General features: G+C 40.9%; 1 protein-coding gene across 1 annotated transcript in view; it reads right to left on the reverse strand.

The window, feature by feature from the left end:
• Positions 1–15571, reverse strand: part of tmem145 (transmembrane protein 145) — a 103466-nt gene that overhangs the window by 12490 nt on the left and 75405 nt on the right. Inside the window, exons 11-12 of the mRNA XM_061915046.1 lie at positions 10641–10734; positions 4195–4367 (exon numbers count right to left, since the gene is read on the reverse strand). Of these exons, the coding sequence (XP_061771030.1) occupies positions 4195–4367; positions 10641–10734 (267 nt within the window). The remainder of the gene's footprint in view (positions 1–4194; positions 4368–10640; positions 10735–15571) is intronic.

Genomic DNA, 15571 nt, shown 5'->3' on the forward strand with positions numbered 1-15571 from the left:
CCATCGTTTATTTTTTCCTCTCGCTTGCACTTTTAACATAGAGGATTACATGTCTAAAATAAAACAGTTTTCTAAACTGGACTTTCAATCGAAGCAGGAGGTAATAAAGCAGGGGTAGGGAACCTATGGCTCTAGAGCCAGATGTGGCTTTTTTGATGACTGCATCTGACTCTCGGATAAATCTGAGCTGACATTGCTTAACACGATAAGTAATGAATAATTCCACTTGTAATCACAGTGTTAAAAATAACGTTCAAAATATAAAACATTCTCATGCTTTATGTTCAAGAAGTTGCATTAATGGTAAGAAGTAATTTATTTATTATTGCTTAGTGTGGGGCTTGCCCTCCTAGGGGTTCTTCAGACCACCAAGAGCCTGTTTTAGGGTTACAATATTGTTTTATATTATTTTTCTCTCAGTTGCTTTCCAGCAATTGTCTTTTTCTCTTTCGTCCTCACTCGCGCTCTGGCTCCAGCCCCAACCCTGTCTCTCCTCCTGGCTGCTGCTTATAACAGAGCGACAGGTGATTAGATAACAAGGCCCAGCTGGGCCTTCTACACACCTGTCGCTGATTTCGAGGCCGGTCCTGGCAACATCCTGCTTTGCTGCAGGCCCGCAGGCCACGCCCGCTCCACAGTTAGCTTCAGAATAACAATGTTAATACAAAGAATAAGAGACCTATTATACTCTGGAAATGTTGGTCTTAAAAATGCACACGTTTAGTTGTGTTCAGTGGAAAAACATTTTTTATATGGCTCTTAGGGAAATACATTTTAAAATATTTGGCTTCTTGGCTCCCTCAGGCAAAAAGGTTCCCGACCCCTGTAATAAAGGAAGATCTCCATCAAGACAGAGAGACTTTTAAAACTGAAGAAAGATAAGGAAGACTTTTATAAACCCAGAATCCCCCCTCCAGGGGGGGATTCTGGGTGCTGAAAGGATTTAGTAGAGAACATCCACGATAAAGTTCGCAACTGTCGGTATTAAAGGGGAACATTATCACAATTTCAAAAGGGTTAAAAAAAATAAAAATTAGTTCCCAGTGGCTTGTTGTATTTTTTTATGTTTTTTTTCAAAATTTTACCCAGAATCCCCCCTCTAGGGGAGGGATTCTGTGTGTATAAAAGTCTTCCTTATCTTTCTTCAGTTTTAAAAGTCTCTCTGTCTTGATGGAGATCTTCATTTATTACAGGGGTCGGGAACCTTTTTGGCTGAGAGAGCCAAGAAGCCAAATATTTTAAAATGTATTTCCCTAAGAGCCATATAATATTTTTTTTTAACACTGAACACAACTAAACGTGTGCATTTTTAAGTAAGACCAACATTTCCAGAGTATAATAAGTCTCTTATTCTTTGTAATAACGTTATTCTGAAGCTAACTGTGGAGGTCCTCTCCAAGGTTTCTCATAGTCAGCATTGTCACTGGCGTCCCACTGGATGTGAATTCTCCCTGCCCACTGGGTGTGAGTTTTCTTTGCCCTTTTGTGGGTTCTTCCGAGGATGTCGTAGTCGTAATGGTTTGTACAGTCCTTTGAGACATTTGTGATTTAGGGCTATATAAATAAACATTGATTGATTGATTGATTGATTGATTGATTGATACTTAAAAATGCACACGTTTAGTTGTGTTCAGTGTTAAAAAAAATATTATATGGCTCTTAGGGAAATACATTTTAAAATATTTGGCTTTTTGGCTCTCTCAGCCAAAAAGGTTCCCGACTCCTGTAATAAAGGAAGATCTCCATCAAGACAGAGAGACTTTTAAAACTGAAGAAATATAAGGAAGACTTTTATAAACCCAGAATCCCCCCCCTACAGGGGGAGGGGGGGGTTGCCCACTTCTGAGGTCCTCTCCAAGGTTTCTCATAGTCAGCATTGTCACTGGCGTCCCACTGGATGTGAATTCTCCCTGCCCACTGGGTGTGAGTTTTCCTTGCCCTTTTGTGGGTTCTTCCAAGGATGTTGTAGTCGTAATGGTTTGTACAGTCCTTTGAGACATTTGTGATTTAGGGCTATATAAATAAACATTGATTGATTGATTGATTGGCAAACAAATTATTGATGCTTTTGATCAGACGGAGCTGGCATGGGCTTCATTTATAAGTAAAGGTAAAACCATAATAACGTTTTTTTAATTAAAAGTGCTTTTCATGATGGTATCCTTACATCACACTCAAATTTATAAGCGCAGGCCTAAATTTACCGCATGCCTTTGTTAAGTGCCGGAGTGAGAAGAGGTTTTAAAATAATTAGCGCATGCTTGCCTTTGGTAAACGCCAGAGTGAGAAGAAGTTTTAAATTAATTTGGCAATTTAAGGAAATACGGTGTATTGATGCATGCTTGGTGAAGGTTTAATGTCATATCCAACAATTGCGACTTTTTACTGTCTACATCAGGGGTGCCCATTACGTCGATCGCGAGCTACCAGTCGACCGCGGGGGGTGTGTCAGTCGATCTCCAGCCAGGCTTTTAAAAAAAATAGACCTAAAAATGAGTGATCATCAATCTTCACCAAGACGTCACTTAAATGACATCCACGGTACCGGAGGGTCTTGTGAGATGACGCTGGCTGCTGCAAGATCATTATTATGAAAATATGACCGAGAGGAAGGCGAGAAACACTTTTTATTTCAACAGACTCTCGCGCCGTACCTTCCGTCAAAACTCTAAAGGCCGACTGCACATTTCCTATCTTCACAATAAAAGCCCTGCTTCATGCTGCCTGCGCTAACTAAATACAGAGTCTCGGAAAACTGGCGTGCACAAGCGATCCCTCAGAAAGCTGGCGTGCACATCACTTGTGCACGCCAGCTTTCCGAGACTCTTATTTTGTCAGCGCAGGCAGCATGAAGCAGGGCTTTTATTGTGAAGATAGGAAATGTGCAGTCGGCCTTTAGAGTTTTGACGGAAGGGACGGCGCGAAAGTCTGTTGAAATAAAAAGTGTTTCTCGCCTTCCTCTCTGTCATTTTTTCATAATAATGAACTGGCAGCAGCCAGCGTCATCTCACAAGACCCTCGGGTGCCGTGAATGTCAATCAAGCAAGCTACGGAATTTGCCGCCAATGTTTTTCTTGTAAAGTGTATGGAAGCTGGATGAATTAGATGCCAAAAACCAACCACTTTCATGTGGTATTGTACAGAAAGGACAACTTTTTTTCTCCTCCATTTGAAAATGTGGGCGTTATCATCATTACTGTCTGATTCCAATCAATGCAAGTCATCAGAATCAGGTAATACACCAACTTATATTCTTGTCTTTGTGAAAGAAATACATCTATATGTGTTACACATGCTTGTATTATCATTAAACACATTTAACTTGTTTACAAAAATGTCTCTTTCATAAATAAATAAATATAAATGATATATATAAATGAGGTAGATCCCCTTGAGTTGGTCAATTGAAAAGTAGCTCGCCTGCAGAAAAAGTGTGGGCACCCCTGGTCTACTGAGTTTATGATTTCTGCTGGTGGTGTGCCTCCGGATTTTTTTAACGCATAAAATGTGCCTCGGCTAAAAAAGGTTGAAAAAGTCTGGTCTAGCCCGCATGGAAAATGAAAAGACATGTCTCACATCAAGATTTTGGATGGTGGGGAATAAAAATCCATAATTTTCCTGCTGGCTCCGCTGTGAACGGGACTCTCGCTGCTGTGTCGGATCCGCTTTGGACTGGACTCTCGCGACTGTGTTGGATCCGCTTTGGACTGGACTCTCGCTGCTGTGTTGGATCCGCTTTGGACTGGACTCTCGCTGCTGTGTTGGATCCATTATGGATTGAACTTTCACAGTATCATGTTAGACCCGCTCGACATCCATTGCTTTCCTCCTCTCCAAGGTTCTCATAGTCATCATTGTCACCGACGTCCCACTGGGTGTGAGTTTTCCTTGCCCTTATGTGGGCCTACCGAGGATGTCGTAGTGGTTTGTGCAGCCCTTTGAGACACTAGTGATTCAGGGCTATATAAGTAAACATTGATTGATTGATTGATTGATAAAGGTGCAGTTTTCCTTTAAGAGCTGCACTGTGAATGTTTTCCTCTGGCCATGTACAAAGTGAGTATCGGGCCAGCGTAAAATAACTTGAAATCCGGGCGATCATTAAAGCATGAGCACACGTATGAATAATTCAACATGAAGAGTCTTCAAATAGATCAATTGTGGGTATTTCCCAAGCCGTGGCGAAGGACTCACCACAGCGTGTATGTGGTGAAAAAGGGGACGTAGAAGGGCTGCTTTTCGGGGTAGTGCTTCAGGGAGACCAGCACGGCGTAGCAGAACCACACGTAGGCCAGCAGCTGCAGGCCCATCAGCCCGTAGCCGGCCGGGCTGTCGTAGGCGTACAGGACCTCGCCTGGATCGAAGAACTGAAGGATGAAAAACAGGCATTCATTTAGATTTAACAGGGGTGGGCAACCTTTACCACTCAAAGAGGCATTTTGACCCGTTTCACAAAAGAAAGAAAACAATGGGAGCCACAAAACTCTTTTGAAATTTAAAATAAAATGACACTTTGTGCTATGTACAGTGGGGCAAAAAAGTATTTAGTCAGCCTCTGATTGTGCAAGTTCTCCCACTTAAAATGATGACAGAGGTCTGTAATTTTCATCATAGGTACACTTCAACTGTGAGAGACGGAATGTGAAAGTTGAGTTTATACCAAAATGGATACTAAATACTTTTTTGCCCCACTGTATATACACATAACTTTAAAACCAAGCATGCATTATGTCTAAAAAAAAATGCCTGTTCTATTGAATCTATGTGGGTTTTACTATGGGTTGTACTTGTATAGCGCTTTTCTACCTTCAAGGTACTCAAAGCGCTTTGACACTACTTCCACATTTACCCATTCACACACACATTCACACACTGATGGAGGGAGCTGCCATGCAAGGCGCCAACCAGCACCCATCAGGAGCAAGGGTGAAGTGTCTTGGTCAGGACACAACGGACGTGACAAGGTTGGTACTAGGTGGGAGTTGAACCAGGGACCCTCGGGTTGCGCACGGCCACTCTCACACTGCGCCACGCCGTCCCTTTTACTAGAATCAATTGTTTTTGTAAAGTTTGCAAATAGAAAAAATAGGCTTTACTCACTATGACAGTACACTGTCACACTCAATATTACAGTTATTTAAACATAACTCCCAAACCACACATGCAAAATGGCCAAAAATGCCTGGAGAAATGTATCTTTGAGAGTTTTATTGGAAAAATCTATATTTTGTAAGGTTGCAAAGACCCAAGTTTGATTTTTACTCAATACGACAATATAACTGTCATACTAAAAAAATGAAAGTTATATACACATAACTTTAAAACCAGGCATGCATTATGTCTAAAAATGCTTTTGTTCTATTGAATCTAAAGGGGAGCAAAAAGGTATTTAGTTAGTTACCGATTGTGCAAGTTCTCCCACTTAAAATCATGACAGAGGTCTGTAATTTTCATCATAGGTACACTTCAACTGTGAGAGACAGAATGTGAAAAAAAAATCCAGGAATTCACATTGTAGGAATTTTAAGGAATTTATTTGTAAACTATAGTGAAAATAAGTATTTGGTCAACCATTCAAAGCTCTCACTGATGGAAGGAGGTTTTGGCTCAAAATCTCACGATACATGGCCTCATTCATTCTTTCCTTAACACAGATCAATCGTCCTGTCCCCTTAGCAGAAAAACAGCCCCAAAGCATGATGATTCCACCCCCATGCTTCACAGTAGGTTTGGTGTTCTTGGGATGCAACTCAGTATTCTTCTTCCTCCAAACACCACGAGTTGAGTTCATACCAAAAAGTTCTATTTTGGTTTCATCTGACCACATGACATCCTCCCAATTCTCTGCTGTATCATCCATGTATCCATTTTGGTATAAACTCAGGCCCCACAACTACAAATGCATGCTTTACAGTTTAGCTGACATTGACACTCGGCCTCATCGCCCTCCTTACGCACACATCTAGGTCGTGTGCCGGTACCAGATTGCATTTCACAGTCCAGTGGCTGGAGAGCCCTTCTGGATTACCTGCTGCTACATAATGCATGGACCCGACAGCTCGCCTCGTGGCTTTTCACCATCCGACCAAGCAATCAAGCGGAGCCTGTTGAGTTGCAAACTGCATTTTGGAGTCTCGGTGCCGGTGTAACCCAGTTTGGATTATTTTTAGCGGGAGCTCCCGGGAGTGTGGAGCGCTTTTCCTTGCAAAAAGGGGCAGAAATGACTATAGGGCTCCTTGGTTATGTATGGGCTGAATACTTCCAGAACCGTAATCCCAATGGACCATTACCGTGTTGTGTGCAGAGGCTGTACTTCACTGTCCCAGAACATGGCACTGGGCTTCATCTACACACACCTGAGCATTATTAATTCATCACCTTTATGCTGAACAGAGGAGTGCTCGCTCCATTTTCACACATACAGCATAATTAATAAGGGTGGAGAACTCCGTCTGGCTGCGGCTCATATGGTTCGCTGCGTCTATATGTCTAAATGCCAAGGTATTAAACGAGCACCAAATAATAGAATTCCATGCATCAGCAGCAGCAGCAACTACGTCTGCAGCTGGCCCAGCAACCAGCGGTTTTTAATTTGAGGATTATCTTCCACTGGAGTCGACAAACCCTTGAGGACTTTGTACTTCAAGTGTGACAATGCAGCAAACATTTTGCAGCTTGTACTGAATCAAAGAATCATGAAGACCTCATATACTTGTTGGACTTGTTTTTAGAGGGAAGGATTAATGAATTTACCAGAATTTACGAACTTTAAGACGCTTCACATGCCGCCGATACATTTTAATTTGGACACATCAGACCAGGGGTCGGGAACCTTTTTGGCTGAGAGAGCCGTGGAAGCCAAATATTTTAAAATGTATTTCTGTGAGAGCCATATAATATTGTTTTTAACACTGAATACAACTAAATGTGTGCATTTTTATGTAAAACCAACATTAGGGTAGAACACGTCTGTTATTCTTTTTAATAACATTTTTATTCCGAAGCTAACTAATAATGAATAAAATACTTCTTACCATTCTGGACTTCTTGAACAGGTGCGGTAGTAAACGGATGGATGGATAAAAATGCATTGGAATTTTTTTATATTTTGAACGTTATTTTTAACACTGATTACCAGGGGAATTATTCATTATTTGTTGTGTTAGGCAATGTCATCTAAGATTAATCTGAGAGCCAGATGCAGTCATCAAAAGAGCCACATCTGGCTCTAGAGCCATAGGTTCCCTACCCCTGCATCCGACCAATAAAATTGCCGGACCGGTCACAATAGACCAATGAAATAGTTCACATTAAACAAATGCATTCACACAATCTTCCAGTCAGCCATTTGGTACATTATACACTCACCCTCATTGTGCAGCTTGTACTGAGTCAATGAATCATGAAGACCTCATACTTGTTGGACTTGTTTTTAGAGGGAAGGATTAATGAATTTACTATAATTTCCGAACTATAAGACACTTCACATGCCGCCAATACATTTTAATTTGGACACATCAGACCAATAAAATTGGTCACAATGGACCAATGAAATAGTTCACATTAAACAAATGCATTCACACAATTATCCAGTCAGCCATTTGGTACATTATACACTCACCCTCATTTTTCAGCTTGTACTGAATCAACGAGTCATGAAGACCTCATACTTGTTGGACTTGTTTTTAGAGGGAAGGATTAATGAATGTACCATAATTTACAAACTATGAGACACTTCACATGCCGCCGATACATTTTAATTTGGACACATCAGACCAATAAAATTGCCGGACCGGTCACAATGGACCAATGAAATAGTTCACATTAAACAAATGCATTCACACAATCATCCAGTCAGCCATTTGGTACATTATGCACTCACCCTCATTTTGCAGCTTGTACTGAATCAATGAATCATGAAGACCTCATACTTGTTGGACTTGTTTTTAGAGGGAAGGATTAATGAATTTACCGTAATTTCCAAACTAAGACGCTTCACATGCCGCCAATACATTTTAATTTGGACACATCAGACCAATAAAATTGGTCACAATGGACCAATGAAATAGTTCACATTAAACAAATGCATTCACACAATCATCCAGTCAGCCATTTGGTACATTATACACTCACCCTCATTTTGCAGCTTGTACTGAGTCAATGAATCATGAAGACTTCATACTTGTTGGACTTGTTTTTAGAGGGAAGGATTAATGAATGTAACGTAATTTCCAAACTAAGACGCTTCACATGCCGCCGATACATTTTAATTTGGACACATCAGACCAATAAAATTGGTCACAATAGACCAATGAAATAGTTCACATTAAACAAATGCATTCACACAATCTTCCAGTCAGCCATTTGGTACTTTATGCACTCACCCTCATTATGCAGCTTGTACTGAGTCAACGAGTCATGAAGACCTCATACTTGGACTTGTTTTTAGAGGGAAGGATTAATGAATGTAACGTAATTTCCAAACTAAGACGCTTCACATGCCGCCGATACATTTTAATTTGGACACATCAGACCAATAAAATTGGTCACAATGGACCAATGAAATAGTTCAGATTAAACAAATGCATTCACACAATCATCCAGTCAGCCATTTGGTACTTTATACACTCACCCTCATTATGAGGACAAAATGCAAACAACACAGCCCCAAAGCCGAAGTCGATCGACCCGGCTATCGAAAAACTAAGGCAGTCGCCGCAAGGAGCAGAAAGCCACCATTCCAAAAGGACTCCTACCTTGAATATAAGCTGACCACTCTTTTTCAAGACCTGTTTTGAGTTTTTCCAATTTATATATTTGTTCAAAGGCAGATATTACTATTATAAATAAAAATCAGAGGCCCCACATTAGTGTATTGGAAGTAAGTTGTCCTGAGGGACAACTTAGAACGGTATAGCTTGGTTGGTAGAGTGTCCGTGCCAGCACCTTGAGGGTTCCAGGTTCGATCCCCGCTTATGCCGTTGTGTCCTTGGGCAAGACACTTTACCCACCTGCTCCCAGTGCCACCCACACTGCTTTAAATGTAACTTAGATATTGGGTTTCACTATGTAAAGCGCTTTGAGTCACTAGAGAAAAGCACTATTCTACTATAGTCTACTGGGAATACACTTTTTTGTGTCCGTAGCTTTAATGCAAAAGCAGGCTTTATTTTATCATGTGTAGTGAAGCCTGTTTCTTTTATTAAAAATTTTTTTTTCATTCTATTAAAGCCGGTTTCTGTGAAGAGTTGGATGTATTCATAGGGCGGGTTCATTTAGCTCGGGGCTGGTGAGGAGCAGTATTATGTTCATTTAAAGGGGAACATTATCAGCAGACCTATGTAAGTGTCAATATATACCTTGATGGTGCAGAAAAAATATTTTTTTAACCGATTTCCGAACTCTAAATGGGTGAATTTTGCCGAATTAAACACCTTTCTGTTTATCGCTCTTTTTGCGATGACGTCAGAACGTGACGTCGCCGCGGTAACACAGCCGCCATTTTCATTTTCAACACATTACAAACATTGGGTCTCAGCTCTGTTATTTTCCGTTTTTTCGACTATTTTTTGGGAACTTTGGAGACATCATGCCTCGTCGGTGTGTTGTCGGAGGGTGTAACAACACTAGCAGGGAGGGATTCAAGTTGCACCACTGGCAAGAAATCTGCCGCCATTGAATGTGCCAGAGTGTCTGCACATTTTACGGGCGCTGCTAAGGCAGACATGGCACAGAGATGTATGGGTAACCTGCAGATGCGTAGCATCAGTTGATATTCTAGTTTAAAGCATGTTTTACTCAATATAGGTCATAAAGTCTCAGCAACACTGTAATATCTTACTGAGATCATTTAGGACCAAAATACTTAAAACAAGTAAAACATTCCAACATAAAATCTCCTTAGCGAGAAAAATTATCTTATCAGACAGAAAATAAGCAAATATCACCCTCATTTGAAATACTTAATGAAGTGAAGTGAAGTGAATTATATTTATATAGCGCTTTTCTCTAGTGACTCAAAGCGCTTTACATAGTGAAACCCAATATCTAAGTTACATTTAAACCAATGTGGGTGGCACGGGGAGCAGGTGGGTAAAGTGTCTTGCCCAAGGACACAACGGCAGTGACTAGGATGGCGGAAGCGGGAATCGAACCTGCAACCCTCAAGTTGCTGGCACGGCCACTCTACCAACCGAGCGATGCCGCCCCATAGAAATTACTTTAAAAAATGTCGTTTTATACCTGTGAGTGTTAATGACACAGCTTAGCATCAGTTGATATTCTAGTTTCAAGCATGTTTTACCCAATATAGGTCATCAAGTCTTAGCAACACTGTAATATCTTACTGAGATCATTTAGGACCAAAACACTTAAAACAAGTAAAACAAGTAAAACATTCCAACATAAAATCTGCTTAGTGAGAAGAATTATCTTATCAGACAGAAAATAAGCAAATTTCGCCCTTATTTGAAATACTTAATCTTATTTAGATTTCTGTTTTTGCAGTGCAATGAATAATTATGAACACAAAAACACCAATAATCGGTAATGTTGATGACTGGTATCAATTCCCAGTGAATTGATACACGATGCTAAGTGACATTTCAATGAACGGCAGCTGAAGCATGCTGTGTGTGTACCTCTGCTTCGTAGATAAAGAGGATGACGTAGGTGATGGTGTAGACGGTCATGTAGATGCTCAGCTTCACTGATCCACTGTGACTGATCCTTGCCCTGACGCACACAGAAGGGGTCAAAGTTTAGTCATCAGTTAGGCCGCAATAAAGACAAAACAAAGACATTTGGAGACACACGTGTTTAGGGAGGAGAAGGAAGAGATATGGAGATTTATAGTCAGACAAGAGCGGTTATTTACGCCCCACAACACGACTCACGTTTGAATTGAATTAATAAAAAAAGCAGCATCTTTTGAGTTCTGTTTCCTTAAAGAGTCTGAAGACAAAGACAGGGGTTGCTAACACGTGATATATATATATGAAAAAAAAAAAATATGACAGTGACACCCCCAGTTGCCAACAGGCGTGCATTTTAAAGAGGAACATTATCACCAGACCTATGTAAGCATCAATATTAGGGATGCACCGATTAATCGGTAACCGAATATATTCGGCCGAATATGGCAAAAAAAGCCACATTCGGCCTTCGGTGGAATGAGTTAAAAACAAGGCCGAATAGTGGCGTGTGACGCAATTTTTTGACGCGGTGACGCAATCAACTAACGTGCAGTGACGTTGGGATATGTTGTGTACCTGTATAAGTGTATGAGGTTACAAGCACACACTTATTGAGATTTAGTGGGGCCTCTGTTTACATTATTAGCCTGTTGTGTAGGCTACCTGTATAAGTGTATGAGGTTACAAGCACACACTTAATTGAGATTTACTTGAGCCTTCTGTTTACATTATTAGCATATCTACTGTGGCTAAGCAGACTTTTGCCAAAAGGACAATAATTCATTTGTCGTGGGTTTATCCACTTTAATGCACTTTATTTTTGGGGGGAATGCATGTTTTGTTTGAAGGCCTAATATAAATGAAAAACTTTTTGCTTTTTTTTTTAAAAGCAAAGACTACTGGATTATTTTAAAAAATGTCAATATTCAATAAAAAATTACTTTATTTGAAAAACATGTCTAAATATTTATTTTAGGCTATTTATGCAATATAAAAAAATTGTGAAAAACTGCATTCATTATTCGGTATTCGGCCTTTGGCCAAGCGTTTAAATTTTATTCGGCTTCGGCTTTGGCCACAAATTTTCATTTCGGTGCATCCCTAATCAATATATACCTTGATGTTGCAGGAAAAAAAACATGTTTTTTTAACCGATTTCCGAACTCTAAAAGGGTGAATTTGGCTGTTTAAACGCCTTTTAATTGATCGCCTGTCGGAGCGATGACCTTTCACCCGTGACGTCACAACATGAAGCAATCCGCCATTTTCTCAATCTTATTACACGCACCAAGTCAAATCAGCTCTGTTATTTTCCGTTTTTTTGACTACTTTCCCGTACCTTGGAGACATTATGCCTCACTAATTCACTTGTCGGAGGGGTGTAACAACACCAACAGAGACGGATTCAAGTTGCACCACTGGCAAAAAGATGCGAAAGTCCCTCGTTTGTTCCGCGCACTTTACCGACGACAGCTATGCTACAACAGAGATGGCAAGAATGTGTGGATATCCTGCGACACTCAAAGCAGATGCATTTCCAACAATAAAGTCAACGAAATCTGCAATATTGGAAAATAAACCACCACTAAATCTGCCCGAGTGCGAGCTATTCAGGGACGAGGGCAGTCTCTTCCCGCAGACGAGCGAGATAAACCCCTGGATATGATTTATGCCACTTCTCATTTTGTCCACCAAACTTATGAAGTTGTGCATGAATGCACAAAGGTGAGTTTTGTTGATGTTATTGACTTATGTGGAGTGTGCTAATCAGACATATTTGGTCACGGCATGACTGCAAGCTAACCGATGCTAACATGCTATTTAGGCTAGCTCTATGTACATATTGCATCATTATGCCTCATTTGTAGCTATATTTGCATCCAGCCTTTCCCTTCACCCACATTTAATGCCAAACAAACACATACCAATTGACGGATTAAAGTTGCACCAGTGGCCAAAAGATGCGAAAATCCCTCGTTTGTTCGGCACACTTTACCGACGACAGCTATGCTAAGACAGAGATGACACAAAGACGGAAAGAATGTGTGGATATCCTGCGGCACTCAAAGCAGATGCATTTCCAACGATAAAGTCAACGAAATCACAAAGGTGAGTTTTGTTGATATTATTGACTTGAGTGCTAATCAGACATATTTGGTCACGGCATGACTGCAAGCTACTCGATGCTAACATGCTATTTAGGCTAGCTCTATGTACATACTGCATCATTATGCGTCATTTGTAGCTATATTTGCATCCAGCCTTTCCCTCCACCCACATTTAATGCCAAACAAACACATACCAATCGACGGATTAAAGTTGCACCAGTGGCCAAAAGATACGAAAATCCCTCGTTTGTTCGGCGGACTTTACCGACGACAGCTATGCTAGACAGAGATGACACAAAGGTGGCAAGAATGTGTGGATATCCTGCGACACTCAAAGCAGATGCATTTCCAACGATAAAGTCAACGAAATCACAAAGGTGAGTTTTGTTGATATTATTGACTTGAGTGCTAATCAGACATATTTGGTCACGGCATGACTGCAAGCTACTCGATGCTAACATGCTATTTAGGCTAGCTCTATGTACATACTGCATCATTATGCGTCATTTGTAGCTATATTTGCATCCAGCCTTTCTCTCCACCCACATTTAATGCCAAACAAACACATACCAATCGACGGATTAAAGTTGCACCAGTGGCCAAAAGATACGAAAATCCCTCGTTTGTTCGGCGGACTTTACCGACGACAGCTATGCTAGACAGAGATGACACAAAGGTGGCAAGAATGTGTGGATATCCTGCGACACTCAAAGCAGATGCATTTCCAACGATAAAGTCAACGAAATCACAAAGGTGAGTTTTGTTGATATTATTGACTTGAGTGCTAATCAGACATATTTGGTCACGGCATGACTGCAAGCTACTCGATGCTAACATGCTATTTAGGCTAGCTCTATGTACATACTGCACCATTATGCGGCATTTGTAGCTATATTTGCATCCAGCCTTTCTCTCCACCCACATTTAATGCCAAACAAACACATACCAATCGACAGATTAAAGTTGCACCAGTGGCCAAAAGATACGAAAATCCCTCGTTTGTTCGGCAGACTTTACCGACGACAGCTATGCTAGACAGAGATGACACAAAGGTGGCAAGAATGTGTGGATATCCTGCGACACTCAAAGCTGATGCATTTCCAACGATAAAGTCAACGAAATCACAAAGGTGAGTTTTGTTGATATTATTGATTTGAGTGCTAATCAGACATATTTGGTCACGGCATGACTGCAAGTTACTCGATGCTCACATGCTATTTAGGCTAGCTGTATGTACATATTGCATCATTATGCCTCATTTGTAGCTATATTTGCATCCAGCCTTTGCCTTCACCCACATTTAATGCCAAACAAACACATACCAATCGACGGATTCAAGTTGCACCAGTGGCAAAAAGATGCAAAAATCCCTCGTTTGTTCGGTACACTTTACCGACTGCAACTATGCTAGGACAGAGATGACACAAAGACGGAAAGAATGTGTGGATATCCTGCGACACTCAAAGTAGATGCATTTGCAACGATAAAGTCAACGAAATCACAAAGGTGAGTTTTGTTGATATTATTGACTTGAGTGCTAATCAGACATATTTGGTCACGGCATGACTGAAAGCTACTCGATGCTAACATGCTATTTACGCTAGCTGTATGTACATATTGCATCATTATGCCTCATTTGTAGCTATATTTGCATCCAGCCTTTCTCTCCACCCACATTTAATGCCAAACAAACACATACCAATCGACAGATTAAAGTTGCACCAGTGGCCAAAAGATACGAAAATCCCTCGTTTGTTCGGCAGACTTTACCGACGACAGCTATGCTAGACAGAGATGACACAAAGGTGGCAAGAATGTGTGGATATCCTGCGACACTCAAAGCTGATGCATTTCCAACGATAAAGTCAACGAAATCACAAAGGTGAGTTTTGTTGATATTATTGATTTGAGTGCTAATCAGACATATTTGGTCACGGCATGACTGCAAGTTACTCGATGCTCACATGCTATTTAGGCTAGCTGTATGTACATATTGCATCATTATGCCTCATTTGTAGCTATATTTGCATCCAGCCTTTGCCTTCACCCACATTTAATGCCAAACAAACACATACCAATCGACGGATTCAAGTTGCACCAGTGGCAAAAAGATGCAAAAATCCCTCGTTTGTTCGGTACACTTTACCGACTGCAACTATGCTAGGACAGAGATGACACAAAGACGGAAAGAATGTGTGGATATCCTGCGACACTCAAAGTAGATGCATTTGCAACGATAAAGTCAACGAAATCACAAAGGTGAGTTTTGTTGATATTATTGACTTGAGTGCTAATCAGACATATTTGGTCACGGCATGACTGAAAGCTACTCGATGCTAACATGCTATTTACGCTAGCTGTATGTACATATTGCATCATTATGCCTCATTTGTAGCTATATTTGCATCCAGCCTTTCCCTCCACCCACATTTAATGCCAAACAAACACATACCAATCGTTGGTTAGAAGGCGATCGCTGAATTCGTCCGCGCTTCCTCCCGTGCCGCTGTCTGTCGTGATATGGCTCAATAGCTTCAGTTTCTTCTTCGATTTCGTTTTCGCTACCTGCCTCCACACTCCAACCATCCGTTTCAATACATGCGTCATCTGTTGAATCGCTTACGGCGCTGAAATCCGAGTCTGAATCCGAGCTAATATCGCTATACCTCTCTGTGCTATCCGCCATGTTTGTTTCTATGTGGTCACACTGTGACGTCACAGGATAATGGACGGGTGGATATAACGACGGTTAAAATCAGGCTCTTTGAA

This window comes from Nerophis ophidion, linkage group LG11 (genome assembly GCF_033978795.1).
Source record: "Nerophis ophidion isolate RoL-2023_Sa linkage group LG11, RoL_Noph_v1.0, whole genome shotgun sequence".
Taxonomy (NCBI): domain Eukaryota; kingdom Metazoa; phylum Chordata; class Actinopteri; order Syngnathiformes; family Syngnathidae; genus Nerophis; species Nerophis ophidion.